The 15,775-nt window shown below is 33.7% G+C and overlaps 2 protein-coding genes across 2 annotated transcripts; both read left to right on the top strand.

Moving 5' to 3' along the window:
- Positions 1 to 232: 232 nt before the first annotated feature.
- LOC145094065 (uncharacterized) lies at positions 233 to 5,871 on the top strand. Its single transcript, XM_079032332.1, has 8 exons — positions 233 to 646; positions 961 to 1,424; positions 1,805 to 1,919; positions 2,049 to 2,636; positions 4,077 to 4,154; positions 4,579 to 4,693; positions 4,765 to 4,847; positions 5,735 to 5,871. Exons 1-7 carry the CDS (start codon positions 326 to 328, stop codon positions 4,785 to 4,787), a joined length of 1,704 nt encoding a protein of 567 aa, XP_078888458.1. The 5' UTR covers positions 233 to 325; the 3' UTR covers positions 4,788 to 4,847; positions 5,735 to 5,871.
- On the top strand, positions 5,740 to 8,663 carry LOC145094066 (Cyclophilin-like peptidyl-prolyl cis-trans isomerase family protein). The gene is made up of 5 exons (XM_079032333.1): positions 5,740 to 5,878; positions 6,000 to 6,074; positions 6,333 to 6,494; positions 7,172 to 7,330; positions 8,371 to 8,663. The coding sequence occupies exons 1-5, from the start codon at positions 5,876 to 5,878 to the stop codon at positions 8,452 to 8,454; spliced, it is 483 nt and encodes a 160-aa protein (XP_078888459.1). The 5' UTR covers positions 5,740 to 5,875; the 3' UTR covers positions 8,455 to 8,663.
- The last annotated feature ends 7,112 nt before the right edge of the window (positions 8,664 to 15,775 follow it).

Raw genomic sequence — 15,775 nt, 5'->3', positions numbered from 1 at the left:
ATACATGCAATTTGTATTTTTTTAATCCATTCCATTTAAATAGTAAATCATATGATTATACTGTCTGGACTAACCATCCAAAAATTAATATTAATGCCGTGACCCGGTGTGATAAGGTTAGAGAGTTTTATTAATGTATTTAGGAATTTAGGATTGTTTCTGTTTAAATTTGATAATTATTATAAAAAGATATTTTTGTTTTGTTTTTGTTTCCATTTTTGAACATAATCATTCTAAAACTCACATCCAAACACCACCTGAATCAAACGAGTTGATATTCCTTCCACATTGATAACACTCATCACAGGCGGATATCGCGTTGGAGATGGAAATGGAGCTTACTTCCGGCAACCGTATCGCCGACGCCGATTCAGGCAAACAAAATGAATATAAAAGAATAAACTATTCAATTTTTGAACTCCCGTCGAATTTCTTTGATTCCTGCGGTTTCATTGAATTGCTTTCAACCCCTGAACTCGCTAACAACCCCGCTACTACTCCGGGAAAAACCGTAGAAGAAACAGAGGTGGCGCCGGAGAAGAATGCTAGTTCTAGTGAGAGATTGACGTGTAATACTTGTACATCCAGTTTTGAGTCGCTTCATGATCAACGGTCTCACTTCAAGTCCGATTTTCATCTTTTCAATGTAAATTCTCTTGACCTAACTTAATTAAGTGTGCAGTTCGTATATATCATATTATTGAAATTTCATATGCTTCATGAAGTATGATTAATTAATTATTGTAGGTTTGTGATTTTCAACAATTTATAAAGACTGTCCACTGCATATTTGAACTGTATAAGAATTTAAGCCAAATGTTGTGTTACTGGTTAAAATTCTATAAGTTTTCCTTTAAGATTTACTCGAATACAACAAAAAAAATTCAGTATAATGTTTCTCCTAGAGTCTCTGATATTTTACTTTGTTTCTATATGCATAATGTTTTTTTTTTATCTCAGATAAAGTTAAGCATTGCTGGAAAGGAAACTGTTAGGGAGGATGATTTTGATGAATTGAGTTCCAATTCCATAGTTAAAGATTATGATATATCAAGCATATCAGGTTCAGAAAATGAAGAAAACAGAGAATTTGACAGCCTCAGGGATTCAACTAAGGGATTGTTGGGAAGTATGAAGCAGAAGATTTTTATGAATCTATCCAATGGAGAAACAATTTCATTCTGGAAGTGCTTGCTTGTTGGTGACTCTGAGAAAATTCTCCTTGAACATGATTTACATGGGTTTACAAAGGACGATAATACCCCTTGTGTGACAGTGAAGGAAGTGACTGAGAGGCTGCTGAATGTGATCCATGAACCTAGAAACAACACCCGTTTCAGAGTTATGTTGCTTGCTACTGGTGGGCATTTTGTTGGTTGTGTCTTTGATGGAAACTCCATTGTTGCCCACAAAACATTCCACAGGTCTGTTCTTTATCTATTTAATTTCCTCCAAAAAATAATTGAGCTTAAAATTAATCCATCCTTTCCCAGAACTAAAAATATACCTTCTTTACCTCCATGATTGTAAATATTGTTCATGTAATTTAGCTCCACCATCATTAAATAATTAGTATATCTAGTTAGGAATTTGTAATTAGAAGGATCAATGATATTTTCATGCTTATAGAAGAGAATAAGTTCTTTTTCATTGTCACAACTCACAAAAAAGCTTGTATGAACAAGAGAAACTTATATGGTATCCAAACAATCAGATTTTATATGCAATCTTAGGTAGTGTTTGGTATGATGGAATGGTTTTTCCATTGAAATGAAATGCTAAAAATGCCACTTGTTTAATGTAGATATGTTACAAGGGCAAAGTCTGGTAAAAAACAATCATCAGAAGATGGTAGTGGTAAATTTTCAAATTCTGCAGGTGCTTCAATTAGGCGACACAATGAACATGCCTTAAAGAAGGTATTAAACATGAATAACCAATGTTTCTACTTTGTTTGCAATATCTCACTAAACTGTTATTTCTATCAAATATTTTAAATTTTTTGTTTCTTTAATCACTTGACTAATTAATTCTCACTTAAATTTCAGGACATCCAAGAACTACTCGATGCATGGAAGCCTTATTTCACTTCTTCAGTTTCTATTTTCATTCACGCCCCTTCACACAACAACAAACTACTATTCAATGGTGAAAATCCACTCTTCATTTGTCAAAAAAACATCATCAAACACATCCCATTAACTGTTAGAAAACCAACATTCAAGGAAGCTCAACGATTATACAACATCTTAACACAAATCTCCACCGAACCAAATCAAGAAAAAGTCCTCCCGATCATCAAAAAAGATTCAACCTTCACACTTGAAAATGAAAAATTGATGGATAATTCAAAAAATGGTGATATCTCTGAAGATGTTTTTGTTATGTTATCACCTTTACATGAAGCTGCAAAGGCTGGAAATGTGGATAAAGTTATGGAATTATTAGAAGAAGGTTTGGATCCTTGTGTGTTGGATGAAAGGGGGAAAACTCCTTATAAGGTTGCAGTTAATAAGGAAGTTAGGAACGCGTTTAGACGCTTTATGGCAATGAATTTTGATAAGTGGGATTGGGAGTCTGCTAAAGTGCCAAGTCCTTTGACAAAAGAAATGGAAGAATCTCAAAATGCTAATCAGGTTAGTTTTATGCAGTTTTATTTATTATAGAGTAAATTACATGAATGGTCCCTATGGTTTGGGGTAATTTTCACGTTTGGTCCCTAACTTATTTTTTAACTCGGAAGGTCCCTACTGTTTGTTTTTGTTATACACGTGGTCCCTACTGTTTGTTTTTGTTACGTGTTTGGTCCCTGTGTTACCTAAAAAGAATTACTTAAATAGGGAAAAATGGTGGGGTAGATAAGGTAAGGTGAGGGAGATGGTGTTAGGGTTGCGTTTATTTAAATAAATTAAAAAATCAAGGGCAAAATAATCTTTTTAGGTAAGACAGGGACCAAGCGCGTAACAAAAACAAACAGTAGGGACCTTCCGAGTTAAAAAAATAAGCTAGGGATCAAACGTGCAAATTACCCTAAACAATAGGGACCATTCGTGTAATTTACTCTTTATTATATTTATAGCACCTACTTTTGTTTCTTTCTTATGTTATGATAATGTTGTTTTGTGAAAAATTCACTTGATTGTAGTAGTGTTGTTGTTTTCAAAGTATAATGTTCTAATAAGAAAAAATGGAAGTACAATGTTATTATTGGGTGAATTTTTCAAAGTATAATGCCCTAATAAGAAAAACAAGTGAAAGTACAAATGTACAATGATATAAATGGGTAGATTTTCAAAGTGTATTGCCCTAATAAGAAAAAAATTTGAAAGTACAATGCTATAGTTGGGTGGATTTTCCAAATGATAATGCTTTAATAAGAGAAAGTTGAAATTAAAATGATTTAATAGAAAGAAGCAATAAAAGCTATTGATGTAGTTAATGAAAGTAGGATGCTTTAATAAAAAAAAATGAAAGTATATTGCTATTTCTTGCATTTAGCCTTTATTTCTATAATCGGATTATTATAACAAAATGAAGTTTATTACTTGCATATGAATATATTACATGAAAAGAAATTTGGATATGAGATATCTACATATGCATATATGACAATATCAATAAGGGGCTGTTTGATATGCCTCTTATTGAGTCTGGTAAGAGGTTGGGTCTGACTCAGTCAGATTCAGACTGTTTCATACCACACTTAGAAGCCTCTGACTTGGTCCCTGACTCCTCTAAAATATCTCTTACTTGGTCAGATTTAGGGCTAAGTCTTACTCAGTTAGACCTTGACTCAGTCAAATCTGTCTCAATCAGCAAATATAAACAACTCCTTATTGTCCTAATTATCACCTTTATTGGTGATCCACCTATGTTGTCTTTATTCTAGATGTGGTGGAACATAACTTTTTGTGTTCTCCTTCAAAAAGAATTGCAATATTCAACTCAAAAATTGTTTATTAAACATCTAAATACCCTTTAAAACACAAAATAAATGAATTATTTGGACATAAGTTACCAGCTATATGTTATCTTGTGGTTATAACTAATCCACACACTTATTCAATTGTTTTTAGGCAAAGAAAGACGCCAAAAGGAAAACAAGAACGAAAGAACTGAAGCTACGACGCAAAGCTAGAGAAAAAAAGGCTCAGGTTTTTATTTTTCATAATCTTACAGCTTACCGGTTTATTATTATTATTACTATTAGGGCAAATTCCATAAAAACCGTTGTAGTTTGTTGTTTTTTGTTTAACCACAGAAAGATTTTTTTTTTAAAAGTTGAATTCTATAAAAACCACTATAGTTTGGAATTTCTTCAAAGAAAATTTTCTTTTCGTTTTAACCATTGAAAGTTTGATTAAAAGCATCTTTAACCTAAAAAATAGTCTTCCATTTGTTTTTTTGCAACTCATTAATGTAATAGCTTGGTGTTTTCTTTGTAAATAAAAACAAACTCTCTTTGGTTAAACTAGAAAAAAAAAAAAATCTTTCGGTGGAATTTGTCCTTATTATTATTATTACTATTATTGTTACTGTTACTGTTACTATTACCAACAGTTTGCTAATATTTCTCAGGAAGACGCCCAAAACTCCGGTCAAGGAACTCACGGGATCTCCGGCAGGGTTGCCGGAGTTTTGGTTTTGGTGATCGGAAGTCTGATGGTGGTTGCCTTTGCTCAAATGGGCAGAGGTAGGTGGTGTTTGTGGTTGCCCTTCTTGAAGATACAAACCATGTTCCAACATTTTTTTTCACTATTGCAGGAAGAGCTAGAAAGATCTGGTAACAGGAGACTAACAGCACCCATTTCATCAATTGGAATAATGCCACGTTAGCATACACCAAGGTGATGTTTTTTTTTAAGTACTTTCATTTCTAATATGATAACAGCAATATGTAGCCTAAAACTTGTAAAATGCCACATGTATTATTAGATTTCATATTCGTAGATAATTTTAAGTATGTTGCTGTTATGGGTGTTAAAGAAATGTAAATACATTGTTATTAGGTATATTAACTAAACTAACCACATTTTAAGTTAACATTAAAGAAAATAACCCAAAAATAAGTTGTTTTGAAAAATCATCAACATGTCTGGAATAGGTCATTCCGAACCACTTTATGTCATCATCAAAACTACTTTTTCTAACAAATATATCTTAGACCGATATTGCGGATTTCAAACAGGAAAAAAAAATTATTCCGGAATTTCGAGAAAATACTTTGTTTTTTTATTAAAATCTAACAAAAAGTAAAAAAAAAAAAAAAAAAAAAAAAGATGGTTCCAAAATAATTTCAGATCAACCAATGGCAACAAACTGATTTGTATGTGACATCTCCTATTAAGTTGCAGGTTTTGGTCTCTTTGGAAGCCTTTGTTGTAGATTTTGCTTACCATTTGGTTTGTTGCCATTAGTGATTTTGGTGAAGCTGCCAAATTTATGGAATTACCCGTATAGGACAAAGGGGGCATTTTTTCAAAACATAAAAAACTTGATTTTTTTTGTTAAACACCTTATTTATAATGGTTAGTTACTTGGTTTAATTAATTTCTTTTGTTAGTATGAGTGAAAAAAAGTACATTTTGTGAGTGTTATGTACTTATGTTAGAACTATTGGTAAAAAATGTAAATATAAGAATGCTTGCTTGCTGAGGTGGTATTTAGTCACTTTCCAAAACCACGAGGGGGTGAAGTGTAAATATTAACCTTCAAATAATTTTGTTGCACGCAGTTTATTAGGTCCAGAAGAGTCTACCCAACCATTCGACAATAGCTTTACGAACGACGAACCCACCCAACGAAATCGACGATTCACGCAAAGGAAGCTAACGCTTAAGCGTCCGAATCCACACAATCGCACTCGAAGGCCTAAATGGTTTGTTGAACTTCTTTTTTTCTTTTTGAGCATTTCGTCGAACATATAATCTGCATCGTTACATTGAGTTTAAAAGAAGCTTCGTTCTCTGTGTAATCTTTTTGTGTTTCTATTTCTGTAGTCAGTTACGCTTCACACTAATCTCGGCGACATCAAGTGCGAAATAGCTTGTGATGAAGTACCTAAAGCATCAGAGGTTAGTTCTGTGGTAGACGTACACTCTCGATTTTTTTGTCTTCACTAAAATCTCGAATTTCTATAACCAAATCCCTCAACACTTCTTTTCAAAACCCTAGTTCTTCAACCCAGAGTAGACATGATTGTTAGGTTACGCTGATTAACAATCCCAACGTGTGACTTGTTGATAGTATTTAATACTACTTGCAATAGGAATTTTGACATAACAAATAACATGCATCCTTGTTAATGGAATTGTAATACTTGATGTCAACAGAATTTTCTTGCATTATGTGCGAGTGGATACTATGATGGCACCATTTTCCACAGAAACATAAAGGGGTTTATGATCCAAGGTGGAGATCCCACAGGAACAGGCAAAGGAGGGACAAGTATTTGGGGCAAAAAGTTCAATGACGAGATACGTGACTCTCTCAAGGTAAAGTTTCAATGTTGGATGTGCTCATCTTTATTAAAAAGTCCATGTTTCTTTAATATTCCTATTAAGTGTTGTAAATAATGTTTAAGCAAATGATGCACATTTGGGGAAATGGAAGGAAAAAGTAAATGAGAACAAATTTGTGAAAAGTCAGGGAAACCCTCATTTCCTGACTTTCTTTATTAAGTCTTTTTTTTTTTGCGTTAAGTCAAAAGGAACACCCTTTCTCATCCTCATAAATGGAAATAGCCTTACAAAGCTCATATCATCCAATTCTGAATCATATAACAAATGCAGCCTCATAGTGATATATTGATGATTATTTGAGTTGACATTAACTACTGATATTATAAAGGGCTAATTGCTAAAAATAGCATCATAGTTTCATTTATTTGTGCATTATAGCATCCGACTTTCTGCTTTTTTTTTCTTATTAAGGCAATGGAATTTGAAAAGTCTACCCAATTATACCATTGTACCTTTTCAATTTATTTTATTACAAAGAACATTATATTATGAAAAATCTATCCAAGTATATATAGACTATAGCTTGAAAATTGCTTTTATTATAAACGTACACTCCACTTGCAAAATTTGAAGTGTTATTAGCAAATCTTCAGTCATCTTTTAATGCCTTTGACTTTTTTTTTTTTTAATTCTTTTTGTGCTTACTTCAGCACAATGCAAGAGGTATGCTATCAATGGCCAATAGTGGGCCCAACACTAATGGGAGCCAGTTCTTCATCACTTACGCTAAGCAACCGCATCTGAATGGATTGTATACCATTTTTGGCAAAGTGATTCATGGATTTGAAGTTCTTGATCTTATGGAAAAGGTAAATTCACTTCAAGTTTTTTAGTGATTAATCCATCATACATCTTTTCATCATGAAATTTTATTTTTACTAGTTACCTGATATCGCATTAAGGGCAAAGGGCAAAATACAGAAACGCATAACATGCATTCATCATTGTATCAATTTGGCCACTAAACTATTACTTTATATTTTATTTAGCCATTAAACTCCTTAACAATAATCATGGAAAAAAGATTAGTCTAGTGGCTAAATCGATAATTGGTGAAAGCACATTGTTGTTTTCTAAATTTTAATCTTTCACAAAACCTGGTAACCAAGAAAAATGTTTTTTACTTATAAAAAGGTAAAGAACCTACATTGGTTTAATCGATAAGTTTTTTGTTTTTTTGTATTTTTCCATGTATACACACCTAAAACATAACACACATAGGTCTATATATCGATTTAGCTACTAAACCATTATTTTTTGTAGGTTTTTCCATTGAACTGTTAATAATAATCATAAAAAAAGTATATATAGTTCAATGGCTAAATTGATAATATTTCAACATTTTTCCAAAAACAAGCAACATAGAAAAATGTTTTTTTCTAAAAAAAAAAGGTAAAGAAAGTACAATGTTTTAATCCCTAGAAAAAATAGTTAAGTGGCTAAATCAATAGAATAGTAAAACTAAAAGCACGTTGTGTTTTTCTGTATTTTGCCATATACATACACACTTAAATACACAACACACACATAGGTATATACATCGATCTAGCTATGAAACCATTAGTTTTTATCCATTGAACTGTTAATAATAATCTTATCTTAAAAAAAAAATAGTTTAGTGGCTAAATTGATATAATTGCAAAAGTACATTTTGTTTTTCAATATTTCAACCTTTTTTCCAAACGAATAACAGAGAAAAATGTTTCTAAAAAACAGTTAAGAAAGCCTAATGATTTTAATCCCAGCAAAAGAATAGTTAAGTTGCTAAATTGATTTAATAGTAAAAAGTACATTGTGTTTTTCTGTATTATTATATACAAATTTGATTTTTTTTTTTTTTGTGGTGTAGACTCCAACAGGAGCTGGGGATCGACCTTTGGCAGAGATTAGGATCAACCGTATCACAATCCATGCTAACCCTCTTGCTGGTTAGTCTTGATATAATATTATTCGAATAGGAATATTGTCTATTTCAACTTTTCAACAACATTCTCGTTTATGCTCTAGAAATAGACATGTATGTAACCTTACACATCCATAACAGTCTTTTCTTTTCCCATTAAGTGTTGTTTCATAAATGATGTATGAAAAATATCCAAGTAAAAAGCTTTACATTAACAGGAAAAACCCACATTTCCTCAACTATATATGTTGATTTCTTTTATGTATTGAAGTAAAAGAACACACACATATATGTATAGCTCATGTATTTGTAAGTAAAAGAACATTTGTATGTGACTTGAATTGAAGTCTATTGCAACCGTGTGTGGCGTATATGATTCAAACTAGATCATAAGTTGTTGGTTTGGTTTGATTTTAGGGTGATGAAGTTAACTTAGGTTTAAGAGAAATCAATATAATTTAAACTAGATCACAAGTTGTTTGTTTTGTTGTATCATACATAGCGACGGATTTTGCGATTATGTCTATTGTGAGATGCCTTTTGATGTGAAATGATTTTTTCCAACATAAAGGTGTTGTTTGTTTTGGAAGTGGTTAAATGTCTTTTGTCTTTTCCCATGTTTGCGGAAGAAAACATGCACTTGAGAAAAGTCTACTCGTCAAAAGGGAAAAGTGCTCAAAAAGTATTTTTGTAGAAAAACAAACGAGGCCAAAGTATTTCGTAGTGTTGAGTGTTGCGAAATACATGTCCACTACAAAATACTAGAGTTGACAATGTATTTCGTAGTGCTGAGTGTTGCGAAATACATGTCTACTACAAAATACTAGAGTTGACAATGGGTCGATATGGGTTCGGGTTCGGCACCCATTTATTAATTGGATTGAAGATTTCAACCCAACCTGTTTATTTGAATGAGCTGATATTTCTAATCCAACCCAACATTTTAAATAAATGGATTGTCATCGGGTTATTCGGTTTATGTAATTTCCAACTCAATCTAGTAAATAAATTGGTTAAACTTGGGTTGACTCATTCAAAATAGAAATAAATAAATAAAGTAACTAAAGATTACACAACTTAAATTAGTTATAGAGTCAAAATAATTTCAAAGTATGACAAAAGCATAATTTCAATTTACATATAAAAAGAAATCGTTCAAATAGCATTAAAGATATGTAATTTCTAAGTATTTTGGAGAGTGGCTAGTGTTGTCGGTGCCAAGAAAAAAATATAGGAATTAAGATTCCATTTTTTTATAAACATAAATAATAATAGGAACATTGTAATTTATAAACTAATACCTAGATTAATAAATGATAATATAAATAATTATTAAATTAAATATAAATTAAAGTTAAATAGGTTGGTGGGTTGATAATTTTTACATGACCCAACCTATTTAATTAAATGGGTTAGATGGGTTGACCCATTTAACTTAAATAAGTTGAAAATCTCAACCTAACCTACCTGTTAATTTTGGGTTGGGTTGGTGGGCTGGATCGATTTTTGTCAACTCTACAAAACACTTTGACGTGTACTTTTGCCATATGTGATGGGATTACGTCTCGCACTGGTACTAAGAAATGAAGTCTCGTTACCATTGGAAACCTTGTTCGAATCCTTTCAAATTGTTTTTTGGACTTCTTTTAATTTAAATTGAGTATTCTAGCTAATTACTATTTACATGGGTATATAAGTTAGTTTTTCTAAAAAAATTCTAGCGAATTACTTTTCCATACTCTCTCCGTCCCATATTAATAAATCTATGTTTTCTTTTTGGTTTGTCCCAAATTAATAGTCTATTTCTAAAAATAAATATATTTTTCCCTCATTATTAGTTAACATATTATAGAATTAAATGCAGCAAAATGATGAAACTAAATGGAACAAAATGGTATAAATGTCATTTCATTTAATAAAATTAATGTTTTCTTAATCTTTGTGTTTTTTGTTTGTGAACAATAATTTTGGGACGGAGAGAGTATTAGTTTTGGTCTCTTTTTTTTTTCACAAGGCTTACATTATGTATTGTGCTAACCCTAGTCGTATAGCTCTTGCGAATTGGAGACAAGTTGTTTCGTGGTGGGATATTGACATCCTTGAATTTATTAATTAATGATTTGATCTGTTGGGAGATACAAATATCGTTGCAGCTTAAGCTAGCGTTTGACGGATGGAACCAAACAAGACAGAATAAAACAATGTCCTTTTGAGTAGCATTTGGCATGCCTAGAACAAAAAACAATATCCGTTATTGATTAAGTCAAATGAGACTATTTTATAAAATTTTAGTCCTACACAAAAGGATGGAACAAGTTAGGATAAATTGCATTTGACCAAAAAAAAAAAAAAAAACACCCTCCTTCCATATCCTTTCTCCTTCTTACTCCTTGATAATGAGATAATGATAAGACCGATAACTTTATTTTTTGTCTCTTCCTCCTTCGTTAGGCGTGAGGTTTTTATTTCAAAACAAATATATAAGAGCCTAAAATATGGTTTGTTGGCAACAAAAGTGATAATAATTAAATAATAGTTTTCTAAACATTAGATAATACTTTGGCTAGTTTTTTGTCTATTTGTCCTCGTGAGATGCTGCCGCCATGTTTTACAACATTATATAATTATTTTTCCATCTCAAATTAATCATGCTTCTTTATTTCTTTTTAACGGGGCAACAAATTATGTTTTGGAATTTGGAGGAACATGAAGCAGCGGCATTGGTGAATATGAAAGGATAGAAAGAAAATAAATTTTATTGATACATGTTGACCTTTTTATTTTATATATACTCAAATATTTATACGCAAAAAATTATCAAAATAACATATAACATGTAATATTCATGTTTATAATAAGATATAATAATATAATATATTACAAAAAAATTCATTAAAAAATTGCTAACGGCAATTTAGTAATTTTATTATCTAGCTCTGTCTTGTCGTAATTATAGCAAACACTATATGAAAGTTTTTGTTCAGTCGTATCTAGTTATATTCAGTTATTTATTCAGTCCAATCGAATCTCGCTATTAAATGCTACCTAAATGAAATCTTTGGATGTCGTCATCCTTATGATTGTGGATTCTTTTGAGATTCTACTATGCCACTTTATTTCAACTCAATAGGCCAAAGAAAACTCTCATTTTGAAAAAACCGTCACCCAGTTGTATTTTTGGAATTACAATAGAATTCGGTGCTCTTCCTTTATAGCCTCGACCTAAGCCTCACGAATCCGCTCCAATAACGGAGTAATCACGGTCATCCTCAAACATATGTCTCTGATTGAAGCCGTGACCGCCTTGCGACTAAGAGCATTGGCCACCACATTGGCCTTCCTCGGGTGGTAAAGGATCTCACAATCATAATCATTCACCACATCTAACCATCGACATTGCATCATATTCAAATTTTGCTGATCCATCAAATACCTCAGGCTCTTGTAATCCGTGTAAATGGTACAACGGACCCCATAGAGGTAAGATCGCCAAATCTTGAGGGCGAAAACCACAACCCCAACTCCAAATCATGTTTCGGATAATTCGCCTCATGATGCTTCAGCGGCCTCGAAGCGTAAGTGATCACGTGACCCCTCTGCATCAACACCACCCTCAATCCTGTGATCGACACATCATAATAAACCACAAAATCATCGACACCCTCCGACAGGGTCAGAATCGGTGCCTCGCACAACCGCTGTCTCAAGGTCTCAAAAGCTGCATACTGCTTAGGCCCCCAACGAAAAATAATCGTCTTCTTTGTCAACCGAGTCAAAGTAATATCTATCTTTGATAAATCATGGATGAATCTCCAATAATAACCCACCAAACCAAGGAAACTCCGAATTTTGGATGGAGACCTCAGAAACTCCCACTGCATCACGGTCTCGTCTTTGACCGGATCGACCAAAATACCCTTCTGGTTGACAAGGTGCCCCAGAAACTACACCTCGCGCAACTAGAAATCACATTTGGAGAACTTTGCGAAAAGTCTCTCCCTCCTCAAAGTCTCCAGCACCTCCTTCAAGTTCTTCTTGTGCTGCTCCTGAGTCTTGAAATAAATCAAGATATCATCGATGAACACAATCATAGACCGATCCAACATCGGTCTACACACACAGATTATGAGATCCATGAACGTGTATGGAGCATTAATGAGCTCAAAAGGCATCACCACGAACTCGTATTGACCATAATGAGTCCATAAAGTTGTCTTCTACACATCCTCGTCCCTATCCCTCATCTGATGATAACTCGATCGCATATCAATCTTGGAAAACCAAGATGGACCCTGAAGTTGGTCAAAAAGATCATCAATCATCGGGAGTGGATAACGGTTCTTCACCATTACCTTATTCATCTCCCGGTAGTCAATGCACATATGATGAGACCCGTCATTCTTCTTCACAAATAAGATCGGTGCTCCCTATGGCGAACTACTCGGTCGAATGAATCCCTTGTCTAACAGCTCATGCAGTTGTGTAGACAACTCCTACATCTCGGGAGGAGCCAACCGATATAGTTCTTTGGCTATCGGAGCCGCACCTGGAACCAGATCAATCCTGAACTCAACATGCCTCTCCGGAGGCACCCCGGGCAAATCCTCTGCAAACACATCGGGATAATCCCGCACAATCGGCACATCATCCACAGTTGCCTTACCCTTATCCCGGGTATCCATAACATAGGCGACAAATCCTGAACAACCTTGCTAAATATAACATCTGGCCCTCGCTGTTTAGCACAAAATCAGCCCACACTGAGCTCTCTCTCCATGAACCACTAACTCTCCCCCACTTAGGGTTCGAATCCGAACTAACTGATGCTCACAGTTGATCACCGCACCATTACGGCTTAACTAATCCATGCTCACGATAACCTTGTTCCCACACAAAGGGATGGGAACCAAGTCTACAAAATACTGCTCACTGAGCAAATAAAGAGTACAACCCCGATGAACGCTCGTAACCAGAACAGACCTATGGAACGATGAAACCTTGGGGATGAAGTAATCAAATATGGAGCTTGATGGAATTGATGTAGATTCGTTGGTTGAACAATCTTCAAACGTTGAATGATAATGAATTTGATGATTTCTTGGCTTTGATTCGGAAATTGATGATCAAAAACATGTTTGGAGAAACTTTAAATGTGTTTGGAACCCTCAAAAACTGTGGAAAATCGCAGGGAAGAAGTCCTAAGTCAATTAGGGTTTAATCTCCCTTAAATAGGTGCTAAAAAACTAATTTTCGGAGCTGTTTTCCGCGTCGACGTCCTAGTAGGCGTCTTAGATGTCAGGTAGGATGTCTGGGCGTCCTTCAGGGCGTTTTACATGCCTTCTGTCTTCCTTGATTTGCACTTGAAAATGGCCTAAAACGGTTAGGCGTCCTAGGGGGCGTCTTAGACGTGTTCTAGGACGTCTCTCATCTTTGTTGCCCCTTTTTGGTGATGAAAACAGTAGAACCAGTAAAAACGCAAAACATGATAGTTGTAGTAAATTTTGTCTAGTTTCTAGAACTTCTGCATTCATTTCAATTGGAGCTCTAGACCTTGAGATATGATCAAAACATTGAAGAGTGGTCAAATTTCTCAGCACCATTTTTCTTCATTCCTTTAGCAATTCGTCTCCCACGCTTAGCTTCATTTTGCTCATTTTTCTTGCGGGTTCCGCCCACTTTAGCAATAAGTATTTACCTGCATATAAAGTTCAACAACTTATCAAAGTAGTGCCATTCTTGGGCAATCACACATCAATTCAACATATTTAGTACAATTTATTATGTTATAAATATAGACCGATCAAACCTCCCCAACTTTATTCCAAACTCGTCCCGAGGTTGGCCTAAAATAATCAGCATAGGCTTACTCCCTAATCCTAAGAAAAACTCAATGGAATCACGAATTCCGTACATTTCATCAAAATATTTTCAATAAGCACAATATATTGATTTTGGGGATTATTAGTTGGTTATCCGAACTTTTAAACAAAATACATGTTATGCTTATTTTACATTATTGTTTGAAACCCTCCACTTTTTGAACCCTTTCCAATAATCAACCTCATAAGTAAACAGGTGAACTCACTGCCAAAGTCCAGTTTTCAAGGTTCACTAACATAGTTAGCGTGGCCAGTAACACTTAATGGACCAACCCATACACTCCTGCTATCGAGGGGTCACATATTGTTTCACACAATGTCTTCAACTTGAACTGTTCTTCATATTTATCTTGATTGTGCATTCTTCAAGTTCTTTGATGGCTTCATCGGATTTGATCATCTTTGTATTTGACTTGAGCTTGAATATATATATATATATATATATATATATATATATATATATATATATATATATATATATATATATATATACTTGGAAGTTCTTCAATGTCTTATGATGTTTTTTGGTTGTGTGAAAACAATAATAGTCCCCTCCCAACCCTAAAGGCGCAGGAGTAAGTAAGACCAAGTACTCAGAGCGTGATGGCACATATTGTTCGGTTGGGTCATCAATAGAAAGATCGTAGGCTCGAGCCAAAAAAAAACTTCATTTTTCAAACACTTGGGTATTTCACATAACAAATTTTAAATAAATATAAGTATTTCCAAACTGGCTGAGCAACCCACAAAATCAATATTAATTAGATGTTATGACTCGATGTACGAAACTCCTATCATTTTCCATCTTGATGAGTTACATTCAAGATATAGAGAAGCTACTAACTCACCACATATTTCATGATGACCAACTCGGGAAAATAAGATAATTAAAAAATTAAGATAACATTCATTTATCCCAAAATGATTACATAATAAAAATCATCAAAACTAATAAAAATAATACAAATAAGGAGGACGACACACCTGATGGTACCGGTGGTAGAATAGGTTTTGGTTCTTGAAAAGCTTCACTAACTTGAGGCATTTTCATAATGTTCTGTTATACCCGAACGAAAACCGAAAAAAATTATGATTTTTTTTTAATTTTTCACTTTTTCTTCAATCTTCAGTTTTCTTATTCCCCAACTTTGAGTCTTGCCTCGTCATCGATGAATCCAAAGACAAATTCCTAAAATATTAAAAAAAAACTACAATAACACAAATCAAAACAAATAAAAATAAACTACACTAACTAGCCATCAATTTCGCCGGGGTCCACGATTGCACTTGGCATGTGCAACAAGCCTTTTAAACCCCTAGGTTACCCCTAGTGGACGAGTGAAGTCTCGTGAGGGTTTGAAGTAAACTTACCCACAAAGTTCCAAAATTTGCCAAGTTTAACGTCATTAGCGGGACAGGTTACCTCGACCGATGTCTATGGAGGATCATATGTTAGTTGACTTCCTTGAAAG

The sequence above is a fragment of the Lactuca serriola genome, chromosome 3 (genome assembly GCF_051521515.1).
Source record: "Lactuca serriola cultivar US96UC23 chromosome 3, Lser_US96UC23_V15, whole genome shotgun sequence".
Classification (NCBI taxonomy): domain Eukaryota; kingdom Viridiplantae; phylum Streptophyta; class Magnoliopsida; order Asterales; family Asteraceae; genus Lactuca; species Lactuca serriola.
This window is presented reverse-complemented; position numbering and strand designations above follow the sequence as displayed.